Source organism: Colius striatus, chromosome 26 (genome assembly GCF_028858725.1).
Source record: "Colius striatus isolate bColStr4 chromosome 26, bColStr4.1.hap1, whole genome shotgun sequence".
NCBI classification, from domain to species: Eukaryota; Metazoa; Chordata; class Aves; order Coliiformes; family Coliidae; genus Colius; species Colius striatus.
In genome coordinates, this window is record NC_084784.1 from 1570280 (window position 1) to 1592512 (window position 22233).

Consider the following 22233-nt stretch of genomic DNA (forward strand, 5'->3'; position numbering starts at 1 on the left):
AAGGGCGGTAAGTGAGGGGTGAGGAAGAGGATGCGACTGAGAGCCTTCTGGGGAGGGGGAGAGAGGGGGCAGAGTCATGGGGAAAGGCAGCCAGGAGCTGCAGAGATGGGGGGTTGACCTCTTTGGGCATCTCCTGTTCCAGTTGTGCCCCACAGGGTGCAATTGGTTGGGCTGGAAAAGCCCCTGAAGCTGCTGCAGCCCCAGCCCTGCCCTCACCCTGCCCAGCCCAGCACTGACCCCTCAGCACCTCACCCCACGGCTTTGGGGTCCCTCCAGGGCTGGGCACTGCCCCAGCTCCCTGGGCAGCCTGGCACAGGGGTGACACCCCTCTCAGGGAAACAGTTCTGCCTCAGCTCCAGCCTCAGCCTCCCCTGGGGCAACTCCAGCCCCTTTCCTCTTGTTACTTAGGAGCAGAGACTGACCCCAGCTCCCTGCAGCCTCCTGTCAGGGAGTGTCAGAGAGTGCTCCTGGCTCCCCTCAGCCTCCTCTTCTCCAGACTCAACATCCCCAGCTCTCAGCCTGTCTCACAGCAGATGATCCCTCAGATCAACTCTGTGGCTCCTCCAACCTCTCCCCAGCAGCTCCATGCCCTGATGTCTGCACAGGGAGATCCCCCCACCCTTGGCCACTGCAGCCCAGGACTCAGGGTCTCCATTTGTGCTGGGTGTGGGGCATGAGCCCCTGTTTTGGGCTTGCACCTGGGACCCCTGGGGCAGAGTCACCCGTGAGCTGTGGGCAGGAGAAGGGCCCCACTCACCAGATGAGACCCTCGCAGATGGTTGAGCCCCAGTGGGGAGCCTGAGAACAGACTCCTGAGGGCACAGAGCTCAGCCACACAGGGCTGCCGGCCCCTCTGCACCTGCAAGGGCCAAGGGCACTGCTGACTGGCACCAGCCAGGGCTGGGGGCACAGAGACAGGGGGCTGGGGGTATGAGGCAGGCCTCGGGGCACAGGGGCTGGGGGCAGGGTCACAGAGGCTGAGGCCAGAGGGCTGTGGCACAGGACCGGGGACAGAGGGGCTGGGGGCAAAACCAGAGGGGCACAGGCACAGGGGCTGTGGGCAGGGGCACAGAGGTTGAGGACATGGGCATGGGCACAGAGATAGAGACACAAGCAGAGCTGGGGCCATGGGGGCTGGTGGCAGGGGCATGGGGCTGGGGGCAGTGGGATAGAGGCACAAGCAGGGCTGGGGCCATGGGGGCTGGTGGCAGGGGCATGGGGCTAGGGGCACTGGGATAGAGGTACAAGCAGGGCTGGGGCCATGGGGGCTGGTGGCAGGGGCATGGGGCTGGGGGCATTGGGGCTGGTGTCAGGGGCATGGGGCTGGGGGCACTGGGATAGAGGCACAAGCAGGGCTGGGGCCATGGGGGCTGGTGGCAGGGGCATGGGGCTGGGGGCACTGGGATAGAGGCACAAGCAGGGCTGGGTTCACAGTGGCTGGGGTCATAGGCACAGATGCTTAGGGCAGAGGGGCTGGGGCACATGGCTGTGGGCAGGGGCACAGAGATGAAGGCATGAGCAGGGCTGGGGCAGAGGGTCTGTGCAGTGGTACCTCCTGGCAGAGGTCCTGCAGGCGCTGCTGCTGCTGGTGCCCGTGCAGGGAGTGTGTGGCAGCTGCCAGAGCCCCCAGCACGTGCCCGTAGGACGCCCGGCGGGCGGCAGCATCGGCCGCCAGGAACCGCTCCCGCTGCTCCCCCGTCCAGAAGTGACGGGTGAGGAACTGCCGGGGGAAGAAGTACCTGGGGAGGAGATGGGTGAGAGGGTGAGGGAGGAGAAAAGCCCAGGGCAGGGGGCAGAGGGAGCTTGTGCTGCTGGAAAGGGGCACGGGAAGGTGGTGTGATGGGGCTGAGGGGTCGGGGATGTGTGTTCCTGAAGCTCCTCGAGGGTGTCTGACAACCCTCTCAGGGGAGAAGTTCTGCCTCAGCTCCAGTCTCCTCTGGGCCAGCTAGAGGTTGTTGATTCTTCTCCTGTCAGCAATTGTGCCAGGAGATTCCTCCAGCCAAGCCCACCCGAGGCTGCTCCCCATGTGCCAGGCGTTGGGAAGAAGGAGTGGGGTGGGCTGTGGGCACAAAGGAACCAGGCTCAGGGGGTGGAGGGAGCCAGGGAGAGCAGCCAGAAGGATTCATCCCTCCACAAACCAACCCAGGGGCCTCGGAAGTTCAAGGCCTGGGAGCCCCAGGAGGGCAGTTACTCACATCAGGACGATGACCAAGAAGTTGGCGAAGGGCGGGATGGCGATGAGCCCGATGGGCACGGCCTTGAGCACATCCCTGCGGAACTGCCCCGGGGGAGAGAGAGACTCAGGGCACCATGGAAAGGGCTGGAAAAGCCCCTGAAGCTGCTGCAGGCCCAGCCCTGCCCTCACCCTGCCCAGCCCAGCACTGACCCCTCAGCACCTCACCCCACGGCTTTGGGGTCCCTCCAGGGCTGGGCACTGCCCCAGCTCCCTGGGCAGCCTGGCACAGGGCTGACACCCCTCTCAGGGAAACAGTTCTGCCTCAGCTCCAGCCTCAACCTCCCCTGGGGCAGCTCCAGCCCCTTTCCTCTTGTGCTGTCCCTCAGGAGCAGAGACTGACCCCAGCTCCCTGCAGCCTCCTGGCAGGGAGTTCACCACCAAAACCACACTTTTTCCCCCAAAATTCCATGAAATCCCAACTTTTCCCCCCAGATGACCACCAAAACCCCATCTTCTCCCTCTAAACCTCACTTTTTTCCTGTCAGAAGTACACCACAACCCTTTTTCCCTCCAACCCACCCAAACCCCCGAGTTTTCCCTCAAAACCCCACCAAACCCCAACTTTTCCCTCAGAAGTTTCCTAAAACCCACTTTTTACCTCACAACCCTGCCAAACCTCCACATTTTCCCTCAGCATTCCAACAAAACCCCACTTTCTCCCTCAAAGCTTCACAAAAACTCAACTTCAGAAGTTCAGCAAAAGTTCACCAAAACACCCTCAGAAGTTCACCCAAAACACCCTCAGAAGTTCACCAAAACACCCTTTTCCCCCTCAAAACTGCCCCAAACCTCACTTTTTGCCTCAGAAGTTCACTAAAACACCCTTTTTCCCTCCAAACTCCACCCCAACCCCACTTTCTCCCTCAGCCTCCCCTCCAGGCCGCCACCTCTCCCCTCAGAAGGTCACTAAAACCTCACATTTTGCCTCAAAACTCTCCCAAAACCCCACTTTCTCCCTCAAAACTCAACTTTTTCCCCTCAGTTCACCAAAACACCCTTTTTCCCCTCAAAACTGCCCCAAACCTCACTTTTTTCCCCTCAGAAGTTCACTCCAAACCCCCTTTCTCCTTCCAAACCCCCCAAACTCCCCTTTTCCCTCCAAACTCCACCCCAACCCCACTTTCTCCCTCAGAACTCCCCCAAAACTCACCTTTCCCCTCAGAAGTCCACTTAAAACCCCACTTTCTCCCTCAAAACTCAACTTTTTCCCTCAGAAGTTCACTAAAACCCCCTTTTTTCCCCTCAAAACTCCACCCCAACCCCACTTTCTCCCTCAGCCTCCCCTCCAGGCCGCCACCTCTCCCCTCAGAAGGTCACTAAAACCTCACATTTTCCCTCAAAACTCTCCCAAAACCCCACTTTCTCCCTCAAAACTCAACTTTTTCCCCTCAGTTCACCAAAACACCCTTTTTCCCCTCAAAACTGCCCCAAACCTCACTTTTTCCCCTCACAAGTTCACTCCAAACCCCCTTTCTCCTTCCAACCCCCCCAAACTCCCCCTTTTTCCCTCCAAACTCCACCCCAACCCCACTTTCTCCCTCAGAACTCCCCCAAAACTCACCTTTCCCCCTCACAAGGTCCCCAAAACCCCACTTTTCCCCTCAAACCCACGTCCCAGGGGCTGTGGCCACGCTGCAGCCCCTCAGTGTCCCTGTGGCAGTGAGTGAGGGGCCCAGCACTGACACAGCCCTGGAGCTGCAGCCTCCCCAGGGCCCAGCACAGGGGACAATCCCTGCCCTGGCTGAATTCCCTCCCTCAGCCCCAGCGCCCCCTCCCGCGGCCCGCTCCCCGCCCCGGACCTGCCGCAGCCGCTCCATCTCCCTGTAGGGCAGCTGCCGGGCGCTCAGGCCCTGCCGGGACATGTGCGATCGGATCTTGCGGATCTCTTTGACTTCCAGAATGAAATCCCGGACCCCTGAGGGACCGGCGAGGCCTCAGCACCCGGCGGAGCGACGGGCGGCTCCTCCCCTCAGAGGCGCGATGGCCTCCCCTCCCCGGACCCACCTCCGCTGAAGGCCGAGTACAGCAGGTGGAAGCGGGGGCAGGTCCGGGCCAGGAACCGCTCGTAGCGGCCGCTCAGTCGCTTGGCTGCGGCCGCCAGCGCCGCCAGCACGGCCCTGGAGCTGGTTTTCATGGACAGGGACCTACAGCCAGACCCCCCCACCCCGGCCAGTCCCTGCCGTCAGCTTTGGCGGGCAAAGGCTGAGGGGAAATTGAGGGGGAGGGGGATAGAGAGAGGTGGAAAACGCGGCTGGGGGACCCTGAACCCCCTCAGGAGGGGCCCGGGGGTAAATCCCCAACAGAGGGGACACCGAAAGGGTCCGGGGGGCATTTGGGGGGCTCGGGGTGGTATTTGGGGGGTCAGAGATGCATTTGGGGGGATCGGGGTGGCATTTGGGGGGTCAGAGATGCATTTGGGGGGCTCGGGGTGGCATTTGGGGGGTCAGAGATGCATTTGGGCGGATTGGGATGGCATTTGGGGGGTCAGAGATGCATTTGGGGGGCTCGGGATGGCATTTGGGGGGTCAGAGATGCATTTGGGAGATCAGGGTGGCATTTGGGGGGTCAGAGATCCATTTGGGGGCTCGGGGTGGCATTTAGGGGGTCAGAGATGCATTTGGGGGCTCGGGATGGCATTTGGGGGGTCAGAGATGCATTTGGGAGATCGGAACTGTGTTTGGGGGGAGCCGAGGTGGTATTTTGGGAGGTCGAGGCAGCATTTTAGGGGCTCGGGATGGTATTTGGGGGGTCAGAGATGCATTTGGGGGGCTCAGGATGGCATTTGGGGGGTCAGAGATGCATTTAGGGGGGTCGGGATGGCATTTGGGGGGTCAGAGATGCATTTGGGGGGATCGGAACTGTGTTTGAGGGGGGCCGAGGTGGTATTTTGGGAGGTCGAGGCAGCATTTTAGGGGCTCGGGATGGCATTTGGGGGGTCAGAGATGCATTTGGGGGGATCGGGATGGCATTTGGGGGGTCAGAGATGCATTTGGGGGGCTCAGGATGGCATTTGGGGGGTCAGAGATGCATTTGGGGGGCTCAGGATGGCATTTGGGGGGTCAGAGATGCATTTGGGAGATCAGGGTGGCATTTGGGGGGTCAGAGATGCATTTGGGAGATCGGAACTGTGTTTGAGGGGGGCCAAGGTGGTATTTTGGGAGGTCGAGGCAGCATTTTAGGGGCTTGGGATGGCATTTGGGGGGTCAGAGATGCATTTGGGGGGCTCGGGATGGCATTTGGGGGAGTCAGAGATGCATTTGGGGGGGTCGGGATGGCATTTGGGGGGTCAGAGATGCATTTGGGGGGCTCAGGATGGCATTTGGGGGGTCAGAGATGCATTTGGGAGATCGGAACTGTGTTTGGGGGGAGCCGAGGTGGTATTTTGGGAGGTCGAGGCAGCACTTTAGGGGCTCGGGATGGCATTTGGGGGGTCAGAGATGCATTTGGGGGCTCAGGATGGCATTTGGGGGGTCAGAGATGCATTTGGGGGGCTCGGGATGGCATTTGGGGGAGTCAGAGATGCATTTGGGGGGCTCAGGATGGCATTTGGGGGGTCAGAGATGCATTTGGGGGGGTCGGGATGGCATTTGGGGGGTCAGAGATGCATTTGGGGGGCTCAGGATGGCATTTGGGGGGTCAGACATGCATTTGGGGGGCTCGGGATGGCATTTGGGGGGTCAGACATGCATTTGGGGGGCTCGGGATGGCATCTGAGGGAGTCAGAGATGCATTTGGGGGGATCGGAACTGTGTTTGAGGGGGGCTGAGGTGGTATTTTGGGAGGTCGAGGCAGCATTTTAGGGGCTCGGGATGGCATTTGGGGAGTCAGAGATGCATTTGGGGGGCTCGGGATGGCATTTGGGGGGTCAGAGATGCATTTGGGGGGATCGGGATGGCATTTGGGGGGTCAGAGATGCATTTGGGGGGGTCGGGATGGCATTTGGGGGGTCAGAGATGCATTTGGGGGGCTCAGGATGGCATTTGGGGGGTCAGAGATGCATTTGGGGGGCTCGGGATGGCATTTGGGGGGTCAGACATGCATTTGGGGGGCTCGGGATGGCATCTGAGGGAGTCAGAGATGCATTTGGGGGGATCGGAACTGTGTTTGAGGGGGGCTGAGGTGGTATTTTGGGAGGTCGAGGCAGCATTTTAGGGGCTCGGGATGGCATTTGGGGAGTCAGAGATGCATTTGGGGGGATCAGGATGGCATTTGGGGGGTCAGAGATGCATTTGGGGGGCTCGGGGTGGCATTTGAGGGAGTCAGAGATGCATTTGGGGGGCTCGGGATGGCATTTGGGGGGTCAGAGATGCATTTGGGGGGCTCGGGGTGGCATTTGGGGGGTCGAAGCGGCATTTTGAGGGGTCGGGGTGGCATCTGAGGGAGTCAGAGATGCATTTGGGGGGATCGGGGTGGCATTTAGTGGGTCAGAGATGCATTTGGGAAGGTCGAAGCAGCATTTGGAGGGGTTGGGGAATCATTTGGGGGGGTCTGGACAGCAGTTTTTAGCACCAGGGTGGCATTTGAGGGGTTGGAACTGCATTTGGGGAGGTCGTGGCGGTATTTTGGGGCATCAGGGTGGCATTTGGGGGGTCGGTTTGGCATTTAGGGGGATCAGGGTGGCATGGGGGGTCGGTTTGGCATTTAGGGGGATCAGGGTGGCACGGGGGGTCAGTTTGGCGTTTAGGGGGATCAGGGTGGCATGGGGGGGGCGGTTTGGCATTTAGGGGGATCAGGGTGGCATTTTGTGGGTCGGGGAGGCATTTGAGGGGATCGTGGCAGCATTCGAGCAGGGTCGAAGCCGCATTTAGGGGGGTCGAGGCTGCGGCGCGCACGGGCGGGCGGCCCTGAGCGGGGCGGAGGGGGCGCGGCCGGTGCCGGGGGGACGACGGCGGACACCGCGGTGTGTGCGGGCGAGGGGAGAGATAGGTCCCCGCTCACCTCGGTGCCCCCCGGGCGGGCTGCGGCTCCAGCAGCCCCCGGCACAGGCTGAGGGCGGCGGCGGGGCCGGTCCCGAGGCGCCAGAGCGGCCCGCGGGGACCCGCTAAGGCCAGCGCCATCTTGGCGCGTCCCCACTGGGGGGGCGAAGGGCACGCAGCGGGAAGCCAAGCGCTGATTGGCTGGTCGCCGAGCGACCGAGCGCTGATTGGCTGAGGTCACGGCTGCTCATGTGACCGGAGGCGGAAGTGGCCACTCGGGGCGCGGAGCGGGGCCGGGACCGGACCGATGCCCCGTTACCGGCGGGTGGGGGCCGGGACACCCCCACATCCCCCCCCGGAGCCGTGTCAAGGCCCTCGGGGCATCGCTGAGAAAGCCGGGGGGAGGAGGCAGCGCTTCCCGGTCGCAGGGGCTCGGTAGCGGACGCCCGATGCCGTTGCCGGGCCTCGGCTGCCCCCCGGTGACGCGTTAGGGGCAGCCGGTGAATGCGGCCGAGGTGAGCTGGGCCCGTGCCCTCCACCTTTACCCGCTACAACAAGGCGAGGGCACCAGGGCCGGCAGCTCAGCCCGCTGCCAGGTCCTTGGGGTGTAGACCCTGCCCGTGCTGAGGCTGTAACTTGCCCCGGGGAGCTGCGGCTCTGCCACAGGCACGTCGCTGAGGCCAAAAGCCCCTCTGTGGGTCCCAGCAAAGGGCATTGTGGCAGTGGAAGGGCCGTGGGTTCCTCCCCAGGGGACTCCCCTTGCTCTGCTGTGGCTGCCCTGTCCCACAGCAGGGGCTGGACCTCTCAGGCTGTTCCTCCCACACACAACCCGACCAACCAAACCTGTTCTGCAGCTGTTTCCTTCTGGCCACTTTATCCATTCTCTGAGAAAAGGCATCGATGGCCTTTGGGGAAACAAACAGCTGCTGCTTCTGCCATGGACTTGCCCACTTCTCCTTCCCTGGGAATCAGGGGAGCCAGGCACTGTGTTCCCTCTTCCTGGGTCTCTGGCACCTCTGGCAGCAGCATTCACAGGGGTTCAGGGAGGTGCCCTCCAGTTTCCTTTTCCTTCTCCTTGTCACCTTTCCTGCTAACCCTGCCTCTCCCAGCCCTGCTCCCGAGCATACTGTGCTTCCCTAGCCTCTAGTTTGTTACCCTGTTTCCATTGCTTGTATGCTACCAGTTTGGGAGACCTTTGGCTAAAACCTGCTCAGGTTTCTGTCGTTAGATCCTTTCTACTCCCATATCCCTTCCTCCTCCTCCCGCGAGGAGAGGGAGCTCTTACAGGTTCATTTTCCAGACCAGCTGCACGTTGATAAATAATTATGCAATATTTAGTGGCTATTTACTGCCTGCAAAGGAAAGCAAGCCTCCTCTGACTCCTGGGAATCCTTAGGGGCTACCAAGATGATCAGGGGATGTGTGTGAGGCAGAGAGGCTGCAGCCCTGGGGCTGTTCAGCCTGGGGAATAGAAGCCTGAGCTCAAGGGGATCTCATCGGTGCTGCTCAGTCCCTAAAGGAGGATGGATGGGGCCAGGCTTTGTGCTGGGGTGGCCAGTGGCAGGACAAGGGGTGATGGGCACAGGCTGGGACACAGCAAGTGCCCCTGGCCCAGGAGGAGCAAGTCCTTTGGTGCTGAGGTGAGGGAGCCCTGGCCCAGGCTGCCCAGGGAGGGTGTGGAGGCTCCTTCTCAGGAGGTTCCCAACCCCCCCTGGACACGTTCCTGTGCCCCCTGAGCCAGGGGAAGCTGCTGGAGCAGGGCCCTTCACACACTCACCACTCAGGGATCCCATGCATGCTTTGCTCCCTCTGCTCCAGCCCCCCCAAGCCCGGGCAGCGCGTGGCTCCCGTCACGCACCCGCTGCCCTCCTGCCCAGGGAGTCTCCTGGTGCTGCACATTCAGCTGTTGCTTATCAGCCCCAGGCAGCGGGAGCCCTTTTTTTACAGAGAAAAGGGGGGGAAAGGAATCAAAAAACCACCACCACCCTGCCAAAGGAAAGGTTTTATCACCAAGCCCTGGCAGGGGCTGATCAGGGATCATATTGACCGGGAGCCCTTTATCAGCTCCTCACGTAAAGGGCCCATTCGGGCTCTAATCAGCCAAAGGGCTCCTGTGGAGCAGAGTCCAGGCGGCTTCTTGTGAATGCCAGAGCTCAGCTGGTGCTGGACCCAAAGGGCCTTTACCTGGAGCCTCCCTGAGTTGATAATGTGAGCAGGGGCAGTGTGTCCCCAGAGATGGGGCTGCACATCAAAGCTCTGGCTGCCCCATCACCCCTGGGCTTTAGTAATTAGTTAATGAGCGATAAGGGCTGAAGTAGATGCAGTCCAGACTTTGAATTGTCTCCTGAAGTCTCCTCAGAGAACTCCACACCAGCAGGTCCTGCGTGGGTGCTGCAGCAGGAGGAGGAGGGAGGGAAACAAGGGTGGGGACAGGTCTTATAAGAGAGGAGAAGGTTGGGGATTGTCTGCACCCAGGGAGCGCTGTGAGAGAGGAACATCCACACCATGCCCAGGAAATACAGCCTGGAGCAGAGCCCACCCAGCTGGGAGATGGGTGAGTAGCACAAGGGCTGGTCCCAGCCCCTTCCTCATCCCAGAATACCCAGGGATTTGGGGAAGAATGTGAATTTTCCAGCTTCAAGCCAAGAGCTGTTCAGGCCAATAGCCTTCTGCAAGGATTCTCACACTTACAGGTGTTCATGTTCACACCTGAGAGTGAGGCCAGGGTGGGGGTTTAGTTTCTGTCTCTAGTGCCCACACCCTTGGGCCAGGTGTGAAGTTAAATCCACAGTCACACAATCCCAGAATGGTGGGTGTGGGAAGGGCCCTGCAGAGCTGCCCCAGCCCCTGCTCCAGCAGCTTCCCCTGGCTCAGGGGGCACAGGAACGTGTCCAGGGGGGGTTGGGAACCTCCTGAGAAGGAGCCTCCACACCCTCCCTGGGCAGCCTGGGCCAGGGCTCCCTCAGCTCAGCACCAAAGGACTTGCTCCTCCTGGGCCAGGGGCACTTGCTGTGTCCCAGCCTGTGCCCATCACCCCTTGTCCTGCCACTGGCCACCCCAGCACAAAGCCTGGCCCCATCCATCCTCCTTTAGGGACTGAGCAGCATTGAGAAGGGCCCCTGAGCTCAGGCTTCTGTTCCCCAGGCTGAACAGCCCCAGGGCTGCAGCCTTTCCTCCTCACACACATGTTCCATCCCTCAGCATCTTGCTGGCCCTGCCCTGGCCTCTCTGCAGCACTTCCCTGTCTCTCTGCAGCTGGGGAGCCCAGCACTGGCCCCAGGACTCCAGCTGAGGCCTCCCCAGCTCTGGCAGAGCAGAGGGGCAGCACAACCTCCCTGGCCCTGCTGCCCACACTCTCTTCATGCCCCCCAGGCTGCCATTGGCTCCTTGCCCACGAGCCCACGTTGCTGCCCCACGTTCCCTTTGCTGCCCCCCAGCACTGCCAGGGCCCTGTCCCACAGCTGCTCTCCAGCAGCTCACCCCCAGCCTGGGCTGGTGCTAGGCTGGTTCCTCCCCAGCTGCAGGACTCAGGTATCACTGAGCTCCCCCTCAGCCTCCTCACCAGCGCTGCCAGGTCACTCTCCTGGGTTTCCTTCTATTTTTTCCCAGGATTTGGTCATTTACAGCAACACATCCTGTGATTTTTTTGTTGTCTGATATTTAAACAATAAGCCCTAAATAAACCTTCTCCAGCTGTGGAAAGGAGGGAGCTGCCAAACCCCTGTGGCCTGGGCTTCTTTGCTCTGTTAGCCCAATGCCCCCCTATGCTTCCTCATCTGTTCTGGTCAGGTTGTGGTTCCAAACAAACCCTTTGTGGTGATGTGCTGAGGAATCAAAAGGTGGGGATGGTGGTTGTAAACAGGAGCACACTCTGCAACTCCCTGCCAGGAGGCTGCAGGGAGCTGGGGGTCGGGCTCTCAATAAGACAAGAGGAAAGGGGCTGGAGTTGCCCCAGGGGAGGTTGAGGCTGGAGCTGAGGCAGAACTGTTTCCCTGAGAGGGGTGTCAGCCCTGTGCCAGGCTGCCCAGGGAGCTGGGGCAGTGCCCAGCCCTGGAGGGACCCCAAAGCCGTGGGGTGAGGTGCTGAGGGGTCAGTGCTGGGCTGGGCAGGGTGAGGCCAGGGCTGGGCCTGCAGCAGCTTCAGGGGCTTTAACAACCCAAACCCTTTCTGTGCTGCCAGAAGCCTCCTGGGCTCACAGGTTTTAGTTCTCAGGAAGGATTTACTTAGGAAATGTGCAGAGTAAGAGAATTACTGTGACAAAACAGTGGAGGGGGGAAAAAAACCCACCCAAACCAAACCAGAAACCCCAACAACAGCCCAATCAAGACGCTCCTCTCTCTAATTAGGGAGTGTTCTTTGAGAGATGGAGCTCAGGGATCATTAACACACCATTGTTGTGTCACAGCTGGACCTGCAGCCCTTCTGCAGCGAAACGTCCAGCAACGGGGGGGTTTAACCTCGGACTCGCTGCCGAGCTGCGGGCAGAGCCCTGCGAGCGGGGGGAGGGAGCGGGACACCCCCAGCCCCCTTGTCTCGTGTTGTGAGGGGGAAAACCCGCGTTGTGTGAGCGGGGACGGCGCCTGGGAACGCTGCGGTCGTGGTGTCCCCTGTCCCCGGGGCTCGGCGTCCTCCCGGGCTCGGCGTCCTCCCGGGCTCGGCGTCCTCCCGGGCTCGGCGTCCCCCCGGGGCTCGGCGTCCCCCCGGGGCTCGGCGTCCTCCCGGGCTCGGCGTCCTCCCGGGCTCGGCGTTCTCCCGGGCTCGGCGTCCTCCCGGGGCTCGGCGTCCTCCCGGGGCCTCGGTGTCCTCCCCGGGCTCGGCGTCCTCCCGGGGCTCGGCGTCCTCCCGGGGCTCGGCGTCCTCCCGGGGCCTCGGTGTCCTCCCCGGGCTCGGCGTCCTCCCGGGGCTCGGCGTCCTCCCGGGGCTCGGCGTCCTCCCGGGGCCTCGGTGTCCTCCCCGGGCTCGGCGTCCTCCCGGGGCTCGGCGTCCTCCCGGGGCTCGGCGTCCTCCCGGGGCCTCGGCGTCCTCCCGGGGCCTCGGCGTCCTCCCCGGGCTCGGCGTCCCCCCGGGGCTCGGCGTCCCCCCGGGGCTCGGCGTCCCCCCGGGGCTCGGCGTCCTCCCGGGCTCGGCGTCCTCCCGGGCTCGGCGTTCTCCCGGGCTCGGCGTCCTCCCGGGGCTCGGCGTCCTCCCGGGGCCTCGGTGTCCTCCCCGGGCTCGGCGTCCTCCCGGGGCTCGGCGTCCTCCCGGGGCTCGGCGTCCTCCCGGGGCCTCGGTGTCCTCCCCGGGCTCGGCGTCCTCCCGGGGCTCGGCGTCCTCCCGGGGCTCGGCGTCCTCCCGGGGCCTCGGTGTCCTCCCCGGGCTCGGCGTCCTCCCGGGGCTCGGCGTCCTCCCGGGGCTCGGCGTCCTCCCGGGGCTCGGCGTCCTCCCGGGGCCTCGGTGTCCTCCCGGGGCTCGGCGTCCTCCCGGGGCTCGGCGTCCTCCCGGGGCTCGGCGTCCTCCCGGGGCCTCGGTGTCCTCCCCGGGCTCGGCGTCCTCCCGGGGCTCGGCGTCCTCCCGGGGCTCGGCGTTCTCCCGGGCCTCGGTGTCCTCCCGGAGCCCGGTGTTCTCCCGGAGCCCGGTGTCCTCCCGGAGCCCGGTGTCCTCCCGGGCTCGGCGGCCCCGGTCGCGTCGCGTCGCGTCACGGGGCGGGACGGAGCGAGCGGGGCCGGGCTGGCGGCGGCCGTGGCGACCATGAGGCGGCCGGGGGCGACTGAGGAGGTGAGCGGGGGGGGTCCCCATGGGTGATGCTGGGAGGGCTGGGGGGGAGGAACCCCCCGCATTGAGCGATCCCGGGGGGAAGGCTACGTGCGGCGGTGGGATCCCTCCTTGAGTGACCCCTGGGCGGTCACAGGGTGTTTGGGGGGGTCTCAGGGGGTCCCCTGCGTGTGGGTCTCACCCCGAGGGACCCCGGGCTGTGCTGCGGGATCACGGGTCGGTTCGGTGTGGAGGTGCCGCCCCAAATCGCTGGGGCTCGGGGCTCCCCCGGCGCTGGGTGACCGCGGGGTGTCCCCTGGGCCCGGGGGGCTCCCCAAGGACACTGCTGGCCCTACCAGAGCCCAATGGCTGCTGTGTGCAGCCGGCCCCGGGTCACTCGGGTGCCCTCGAGCCTCATCCCCTGCCCCTGGGCCTGCACTCGGGCACTGCCTCAGGATTTGGGGTGAAACCCCCTCGGCTGTCCCCAGCCGCGTCCCTGGCACAGCAAGGGCCCGGTGTCATTTATGGATGGGCTCTGTAAGGATGCTGAGGGAGCAACGTGAGGGCGGCTCCTCAGGCCTCGGCGCCAACTGGGCTGAGGGACCCGGACACCGAGGCCAGGCAGCTCCGGGCTGGGGCAGAGGGGCTGGAGCATGGAGGGAAAGGGCCTGGGGTTTGGTGCCAGGGGCTGAACAGCAGCCAGCAGCGTGCCCAGGGGGGCAAGAAGGCCAAGGGCAGCCTGGCTGGGCTCAGCAGTGGGGTGGCAGCAGCAGCAGGGCAGGGATTGTCCCCTGTGCTGGGCCCTGGGGAGGCTGCAGCTCCAGGGCTGTGTCAGTGCTGGGCCCCTCACTCACTGCCACAGGGACACTGAGGGGCTGCAGCGTGGCCACAGCCCCTGGGACGTGGGTTTGAGGGGAAAAGTGGGGTTTTGGGGAACTTGTGAGGGGGAAAGGTGAGTTTTGGGGGAGTTCTGAGGGAGAAAGTGGGGTTGGGGTGGAGTTTGGAGGGAAAAAGGGGGAGTTTGGGGGGTTTGGAAGGAGAAAGGGGGTTTGGAGTGAACTTCTGAGGGGAAAAAGTGAGGTTTGGGGTGGTTTTGAGGGGGAAAAGGGTGTTTTAGTGAATTTCTGAGGGAAAAAGTTGAGTTTTGAGGGAGAAAGTGGGGTTTTGGGAGAGTTTTGAGGGAAAATATGAGGTTTTAGTGACCTGAGGGGAGAGGTGGCGGCCTGGAGGGGAGGCTGAGGGAGAAAGTGGGGTTGGGGTGGAGTTTGGAGGGAAAAAGGGGGAGTTTGGGGGGGTTTGGGAAGGAGAAAGGGGGTTTGGAGTGAACTTCTGAGGCAAAAAGTGAGGTTTGGGGCAGTTTTGAGGGGAAAAAGGGTGTTTTGGTGAACTTCTGAGGGGAAAAGTTGAGCTTTTGTGAAGCTTTGAGGGAGAAAGTGGGGTTTTGTTGGAATGCTGAGGGAAAATGTGGAGGTTTAGCAGGGTTGGGAGGTAAAAAGTGGGTTTTAGGAAACTTCTGAGGGAAAAGTTGGGGTTTGGTGGGATTTTGAGGGAAAACTTGGGGGTTTGGGTGGTTTGGAGGGAAAAAGGGTTGTGGTGTACTTCTGACAGGAAAAAAGTGAAGTTTAGAGGGGAAGATGGGGTTTTGGTGGTCATCTGGGGGAAAAAGTTGAGATTTCAATGAATTTTGAGGGAGAAAATGTGGTTTTGATGGTGAACTCCCTGCCAGGAGGCTGCAGGGAGCTGGGGTCAGTCTCTGCTCCTGAGGGGCAGCACAAGAGGAAAGGGGCTGGAGCTGCCCCAGGGGAGGTTGAGGCTGGAGCTGAGGCAGAACTGTTTCCCTGAGAGGGGTGTCAGCCCTGTGCCAGGCTCCCCAGGGAGCTGGGGCAGTGCCCAGCCCTGGAGGGACCCCAAAGCCGTGGGGTGAGGTGCTGAGGGGTCAGTGCTGGGCTGGGCAGGGTGAGGGCAGGGCTGGGACTGCAGCAGCTTCAGGGGCTTTAACAACCCAACCCTTTCCATGGTTCTATTCTATCCCCTCTGCTCACCAGCAGGAGTGTGGGTGAGGGAGGAATCCTGGCAGCACAAACCCACAGAGGAGAAGCTTTTCCAGGGCCAGGTGCCTGTGCCACCGAGCGCTGTGGGCGTCTGGAAGGAGACCAAGGGGTGACCTGGTTGTGTGGGCAAGGAGTGGCCCAGCCTGGGCTGGCAAGTGCTTAAAGCAGGTCAGGGGCTGTGGCTTTGGTGGGTGTGTTGTGCTCAGGGCTGTCACTTGTGTAAGGGGATTGGGTTGTTGGTTTGGCCCTGTGTGGAGCCACCTGATGCTGCCAGGCCCTGGGGTGGCTGCTAACGAGCTGCCAGCCCCAAACCCACTCAGAAAGAGGGGAGGAAGGAGGGGAGGATGGGCAGTGCCCTGTGGGATCCTGGCCAGCTCAGAGCCCCACATCAAACACACGGGTCTCAATCGCAGGAACTGCTCTCAGCGTGAGACCAGGACTTGCCTCACAACCCCCCCCAGTGCCTCCATGCTCATCTCCTCAGCTTTCCCTTCTCCTTTGGCTTTGCTGCCTTTCTGGCCACCAAGAAGAAAAACCCTGTTGGAACAGAGCTGGTGGTGCCCTCAGTGCAGGGGGAGGGTGTGAGTGGAAGAAAGAGCTGTTGTTCTCTGCCAGGGTGTTGAAAGTCTGGACAACAGCCCTGGTGTCTGTGTCTTTTTGACTAGAACAACCTCGTGGTGGTGTGCTCTGGGGTATTTTTTGCCACCTTCCAAGGAATGCTCTTCCTGGGAGGGCAGGTGCTTTGCCTGAGTGTGAATACAGCCAGTGTTTTACCTGCAGTATGTGGCCCAGTGAGCCCAGGCTGGTGCTGAGGGATTGCCTCAATGAGGTTCCAGGTGATAATTCCCATCCCATTTATCCCTATAAAAAGGAGAGATTAGAGGATAATTTCTTTATCCTTCCAGTTCCATCTGCCTTGGGAGCAGCAGCAGCAGCAGCAGAGCTGCTTTTGTGGAGGAGCACCCAGGAGTGGAGCCAGAGCCATCCCTCAGATGCTTTTCCACCACCTTTCTCCTGACACTCCTCAGTTCCCAGCTCAGCTGGATGCCTGGAAAACGTTTCCATCTGCCTGCAGCCAGTGGCCCTCTGTCCCTGAGCTCTGTGGGACAGGGATGTGCCAGCAGCTTTAACACTGCTGGGTCGGGTAGGGCCCGTGGGTCTGACAGCTGCTGGCACTGATAGGGGAACCTGTTTTCTCTCCCACCCAAACTGAGATGTGTTCTGCAAGGAGATACTGAGGTTGGGCCTGTGCTACAATGAATGTCTGCCCTGGCATCTTCAGGCTTCATCTTCAGGCTTCACCTTCATCACAGGCTGCCCAGGGAGGGTGTGGAGGCTTGTTCTTAGGAGGTTCCCAACCCCCCCTGGACACGTTCCTGTGCCCCCTGAGCCAGGGGAAGCTGCTGGAGCAGGGGCTGGGGCTGGAGCAGCTCTGCAGGGCCCTTCCCACCCCTATCATTCCCTGATTCTTCTTCCTCTGTGTTAATGGAGCGAGGGTTCTGTGGGACTCACTGCCAGGGCAAGTCCTGTGACTCCTGAAGCACTTAGATTTTGGGGCAAAGATGACTTAGGGCTAAACTTTAGAGATTTGCTTTTGTTTAATGAAGCCTTGGTGCCTTAAAAAAGGAGCCTGTAAAGGAAGCAAATGGTGTGGGCAACAGATGAAAGCTTTCCTGCAGCCATGGGGTTGTCCCTGTCCACACAGGAGCTGCTGGAAGGAGAAGAGTCAGGCAGAGGAGCTGAGAGGCAGCACTTGTCCTCTGTGAGCTGCAGTGGCAGGACATCTTTACTCACCATTTCAACAGGGCCAAGTGTCAGGTGCTGCCCTTGAGCCACCCCGAGGCCAGGCAGCTCCAGGCTGGGGCAGAGGGGCTGGAAACTGCTGCAGGGAAAGGGCCTGGGGGGGTTGGTGCCAGGGGCTGAACAGCAGCCAGCAGCGTGCCCAGGGGGGCAAGAAGGCCAAGGGCAGCCTGGCTGGGCTCAGCAGTGGGGTGGCAGCAGGAGCAGGGCAGGGATTGTCCCCTGTGCTGGGCCCTGGGGAGGCTGCAGCTCCAGGGCTGTGTCAGTGCTGGGCCCCTCACTCACTGCCACAGGGACACTGAGGGGCTGCAGCGTGGCCACAGCCCCTGGGACGTGGGTTTGAGGGGAAAAGTGGGGTTTTGGGGAACTTGTGAGGGAGAAAGTGGGGTTTTTATGGACTTTTGATGGGAAATGTGGGGGTTTGGTGCAGTTTTGAGGGGAAAGAATGGGCTTTTAGATGGACTTTTTAGGGAGAAAATGTGGTTTGGTTGAAATGAGGGAAAATATAGGGGTTTGGTGGAGTTTTGAGGTAAAAAGGAGGTTTTAGGGAACTTCTGAGGGAAAAGCTGGGATTTGGTGGGGTTTTGAGGGAAAACTTGGAGCTTTGGGTGGTTTGGAGGGAAAAAGGGGGGTTGTGGTGTACTTCTGAGGCAAAAGGTGAGGTTTAGAGGGAGAAGATGGGGCTTTGGTGGTCATCTGAGAGAAAAAGTGGAATTTCGTGGAATTTTGAGGGAAAAAAATGAGTTTTGGTGGTGAAATCCCTGCCAGGAGGCTGCAGGGAGCTGGGGTCAGTCTCTACTCCTGAGGGGCAGCACAAGAGGAAAGGGGCTGGAGCTGCCCCAGGGGAGGTTGAGGCTGGAGCTGAGGCAGAACTGTTTCCCTGAGAGGGGTGTCACCCCTGTGCCAGGCTGCCCAGGGAGCTGGGGCAGTGCCCAGCCCTGGAGGGACCCCAAAGCCGTGGGGTGAGGTGCTGAGGGGTCAGTGCTGGGCTGGGCAGGGTGAGGGCAGGGCTGGGGCTGCAGCAGCTTCAGGGGCTTTAATAACCAAACTGATTCTGTGGTTTCCTCACTGGTGCTTCAGTGGCTGCTAAACCTGGGAGGGCTGGGGCTGGTGTGTTTTAGCTGGTGTGTTTTAGCGAGCAGTGTCACAGCTCTGTGGTGGCATGAGGGGTCCCACTTCTTTCCAACTTGTGCTCAAGGGCAGCCCCACATCCTCCACCAATGACTGGGGTGACTTTCTTCTGCCCCAGTGAGGCTGGAAGAGATGGTGAATTCATCCCCAGGTTTCTGCTGCAGGGCAGAGGCAGAGCTGGGGACCTGCAGCCCTCAGGGATCAGTCAAAACACCAGACTGATTTAGAGAGAAGCACTGGCAGGGATGAGTTTTTTCTTCCTGCTCATCCAGAGCAAACAATCAGGTTATTTGCAAAGTGATGGTATCAGCAAAGTCCTTCCCAAGCACCTGGGCTGGTTCACAGGATGGAATCCCTGAGGGCTGGGGGCTGGAAGGGCCCTGCAGAGCTGCTCCAGCCCCAGCCCCTGCTCCAGCAGCTTCCCCTGGCTCAGGGGGCACAGGAACGTGTCCAGGGGGGGTTGGGAACCTCCTGAGAAGGAGCCTCCACACCCTCCCTGGGCAGCCTGGGCCAGGGCTCCCTCAGCTCAGCACCAAAGGACTTGCTCCTCCTGGGCCAGGGGCACTTGCTGTGTCCCAGCCTGTGCCCATCACCCCTTGTCCTGGCACCCAAGACAACAAAAAGAAGCATCTGCCTTGTGCTGAAAGGCTGAGGGAGCTGGGGCTCTGCAGCTTGGAGAAGAGGAGCCTGAGGGCTGAGCTCAGTCATGTTCACAAGTGTCAGGAGACTGGAGCCAGGCTGTGCTCAGGGATGGCCAATGATGGGACAAGGGGCAACGGGCACAAGCTGCAACATCAGAGGTTCCAGAGACACACAAGGCAGAATTTGTTCCCTGCTGAGGTGAGGGAGCACTGGCAGGGGCTGCCCAGATGGGCTGTGGAGGCTCCTGCTCTGGAGACATCCCAACCCCACCTTGGCCTCATTCCTGTGCCTCCTGAGCATGAGGAACCTGCTTGAGGGGGCTGGAGGAGCTCTGGAGGTTCCTTCCCACCCCCATCACTGTGTGATTCTCTGGTTGCACTGGCACAGGAGGAGAAACTCCTGGCAGGGGCTGCCCAGATGGGCTGTGGAGGCTCCTGCTCTGGAGACATCCCAACCCCAGCTGGATGAGTCCCTGTGTGCCCTGCTCTGGGTGCTGCTGCTCTGGCAGGGGGCTGCACTGGATGAGCTTTGCAGCTTCCTTCCAGCCCTTGACATTCTGTGAAGTGCTGCCCCATCCTCTTGACAAACACCTTTTAAACACTTGTCAGTGTTGCTGAGTTGCCCCTGAGCTCAGGCTTCTGTTCCCCAGGCTCAACAGCCCCAGGGCTGCAGCCTTTCCTCCTCACACACATGTTCCATCCCTCAGCATCTTGCTGGCCCTGCCCTGGCCTCTCTGCAGCACTTCCCTGTCTCTCTGCAGCTGGGGAGCCCAGCACTGGCCACAGTTCAGTGACAAGTTGTGCACTGTTGAGAGCTCCCAGGGTGTGTATTATTCATCTGATGGCTCTGGGATCAACACTTCACCTCTGGAGTGTGTCTAGATAAAGAGCAGTCGGAGCCTTTTGTAAACAGATTGCTCCAGCCCTGGGTGAAGTAACCCAGCAAACCCTCTCTGGGTTACTTTAACCTGCCTGGCTGGGTTACAAACCACCTTTGGAGTGGGTTGTGGAACCAGGGAACTGAGCTCTGGAAACCTCAAGTTGGTTCAGATTGCTTCAGATGAATTCCTGGCTCTTGTTTTATGTCTCCACTCAGCCAGTATTGCCTTGGTATAGAAGGAAGTTAATGTACAACGGGCTTTGAGGGAGATTAAGTGCTTTTCATGCCAAACACATCCACTGTTGGTACTTTGACTTGTCCTTGAGGGGTTTGGGAGGGGGAGTTGAACCTTTTAAAGCCTGAAGAGCAACAGCTTCACCTGAGATCCTGAACCAGATCCCTGTTGCTTCCTGCCTGGGTTAGGACTGAAAACACACACTTCAGATGCCCTGTGAAGGGTGTGGCACAGAGGTAATACCAGTGGTGCCTGGAAGGGGAGGGCTGGTATGTCACTTTTACACATCAAGGAAATTCCCCTCTTGTTTCTTTAGCCAGAGTTTCCCAACAGGCACTGTCCTGGACCTTGGCTGTTTGCAAAGGCTTCTGTCTCCTTGGTTTACTCAGCCCTTTGTGTTATCACACAAAGCAGGTCCTGGGGTCAGCTGTAGCTCTCAAGTTACAAACAACAAGAGGAAACAGCCTCCAAGTTGCCCCAGGGGAGGTTTAGCTTAGAGATGAGGAGCAATTTCTGCCCCAAAGGGCTGTCCAGGCTGCCCAGGGCCCTGGGGGAGTCCCCATCCCTGGAGGGATCCCAAAGCCATGGGCTGTGGGGACAGGGGTCAGTGGTGGCTGTGGCAGGGCTGGGGGAGTGGGTGGACTTGAGGAGCTTCAGAGTCTTCTCCAACCTCAACCATTCTGAGCAAACCCTCCCCTCCCAGCCCTCTGAGCTTCTCTGAAGCTAGAAAAGAGCTGGGCAAATACATCCCTCCCTGCCACAACCTGTCACTTCCCTCAGCACCCTTGTAGGCTTTTATTCTCCTCTTGACAGGCTTTTTCCTCCCCCTTTCTCTGTCCTTTGCAGCCAATGTGGCCAATCTGACCCAGCTCAAAGCCTCCACCATGGGCAGCTCAGACACGGACCAGAAGGCATCCTACGGTAAGGCCCCACGCCCCAGGTTTGCTCTCACCCCCCCACCTGTCATTTCATTCATCCCTTCACCCTGCAAAACCCACCCCAAGGATCCCACGTGCCCCTTCACCACTGGTGATTGTCCAAGTGGACCCAAACCCTTGAGGTGAGCCCAACAGGAGATTTACAGTCCCTGGGGCTTCCCCAGCCTCCATGAACTTGGCCATCAAGCCTGTCTAGTGCAGGCTGCCCCATCTCCTGCCCCCCAGCCAGGCAGGAAGCTCCAAATCCACGCTGCAGACAGAGTCTGTTGGCAGGGCAGACAGCCCTGGGAGGGATTTGGGAGGTAGGGAGAAAAGGGAGGAGCCCAACTTCAGTTTCTTCTGATGATGCAATAGGAAACTTGGTAAAAGAGCTGGTTTAATCCTCTTCTTACAAAGGCTGGGGAGCTGGGGACCAGTGCTGCTCCTCAGCTCTGGGAGCAAAATGCCACATAAGGAGAGCAAAAGTGAGTATCAGCTGCATGTGGGAGAAGGGGCTTGTTTTGAGCTGAAGGTGGGCAGAGGGGGAGGGATTTACAAGCCTGAACACCTAAGTGGTGCATTTTCATCTCTGGAGTGACCCCACGCACCTTCCTCACGAGTGAAGCGCAGAAACTGTGCTACCAAATGCACCCAGGCTGCCTCTCTTGTGTGCCTCCCCCATGGCAGCAGAGGGGAGGTGGGCAGGCAGCCTCCTGACTGGCATTGGTGTGGGAAACAAGTGCTGCTTTGTGCACTCCTGGGTGGGAGCAGGATACAGGCAGAGAGCACCGGGGCCATCCGCTGCCTCCAGCCCCGAGAGGTTGGGCTGATGCTCTGTCACAGGGTGCAAACAGCCACAGGGCTTCTGCTGGATCTGCCTTTGTCCAGTCTTGTTTAAGCATTCTGAGGACTGTTCTGAGGCTGCCATTCAGTCACATGGTGCCTTGTGAGGGCTGCTGTGGAAGGAATCTGGATGCACAGACCATCTCGGGGCGTGTGGGGTGGAGTTTGGGCTCCACTCTGGTCTCCTGGGCTGGGTTTACAGCAAAGGGCCTTGTTTTTATGTCATTGTCACTCAATAGCCACAGTTTTACTGTGAGGACAGAACTCATCTTGCTCTGCTTGTAGCTTTTGCCAGGTTAACCCTGTGTTCCCAGGGCTCTTGTCTCACTCCTCTCTCCTTCCCTGCAGACGATGCCTCCAGGGGGCAGGGGGAGGTCGTCAGCACCGTTTCCAGCAGCATGAACCCTCTGCAGCCACCAGACACCCCCTCAGAGGAGCCTTTTACCACCTACTTTGACAGCAAGATCCCAATTCCAGAAGATGAAACAGTGAGTGAGGGTTGAGCCCTCTCCCCCTCCTCTCCCCTCCCTCCTCCTCCCCTCCCTCCAACAGGAAAATCCCATCGGAAAAATCAGCTGGGCACCAGTGTGAGCCACTGTCCTGCTGCTGGTTCCCCTTCTTGCCTCAGTTGGGAAGAGAATCTGGGCTGCTGGATGGAGGTCTGGGGGAGAAGGGAGTGCAGAATGTCCTGCTCTTGCTGGGGAGTTAATGATTCATCACCCAGGGTTTGTCTCCTGCAAAGGTCCCAGGGGTTGAGATCTGCCCAAGAGCAGGGAAGAGGCTGATGTGTAGCCCCAGGGGTTGGGAGGACCTTGGTTCTTTGTTCCCTTATCAAGGAAAGGGGGACAGAGAG

At 60.5% G+C, this 22233-nt stretch overlaps 2 protein-coding genes across 7 annotated transcripts in view; one reads left to right on the forward strand and one right to left on the reverse strand.

The window, feature by feature from the left end:
- Nucleotides 1–7306, reverse strand: part of LETMD1 (LETM1 domain containing 1) — a 7956-nt gene extending 650 nt beyond the window's left edge. The window contains exons 1-7 of the mRNA XM_062015305.1: nt 7175–7306; nt 4241–4380; nt 4036–4151; nt 2196–2278; nt 1553–1739; nt 758–859; nt 7–47 (exon numbers count right to left, since the gene is read on the reverse strand). Coding sequence (XP_061871289.1) covers nt 7–47; nt 758–859; nt 1553–1739; nt 2196–2278; nt 4036–4151; nt 4241–4380; nt 7175–7293 — 788 coding nt within the window. The 5' untranslated portion in view covers nt 7294–7306. The remainder of the gene's footprint in view (nt 1–6; nt 48–757; nt 860–1552; nt 1740–2195; nt 2279–4035; nt 4152–4240; nt 4381–7174) is intronic.
- Nucleotides 7307–9682: 2376 nt separating this feature from the next.
- The window catches only part of SLC11A2 (solute carrier family 11 member 2), a 31146-nt gene continuing 18595 nt past the window's right edge, over nt 9683–22233 (forward strand). For 2 of the 6 annotated variants that reach the window (XR_009820427.1, XM_062015351.1), the window contains exons 1-3: nt 9683–9706; nt 20467–20541; nt 21729–21868. Coding sequence is in view for 5 of the 6 variants with exons in the window: in XM_062015351.1 (XP_061871335.1) it covers nt 9703–9706; nt 20467–20541; nt 21729–21868 (219 nt within the window). In the remaining variant the exon portion in view is untranslated. Of the gene's footprint in view, nt 9707–12825; nt 12907–14936; nt 15102–19384; nt 19857–20466; nt 20542–20919; nt 21023–21728; nt 21869–22233 lie in introns of those variants that run through there. The other 4 variants (XM_062015352.1, XM_062015353.1, XM_062015354.1 and 1 more) reach the window with 4 other exon arrangements.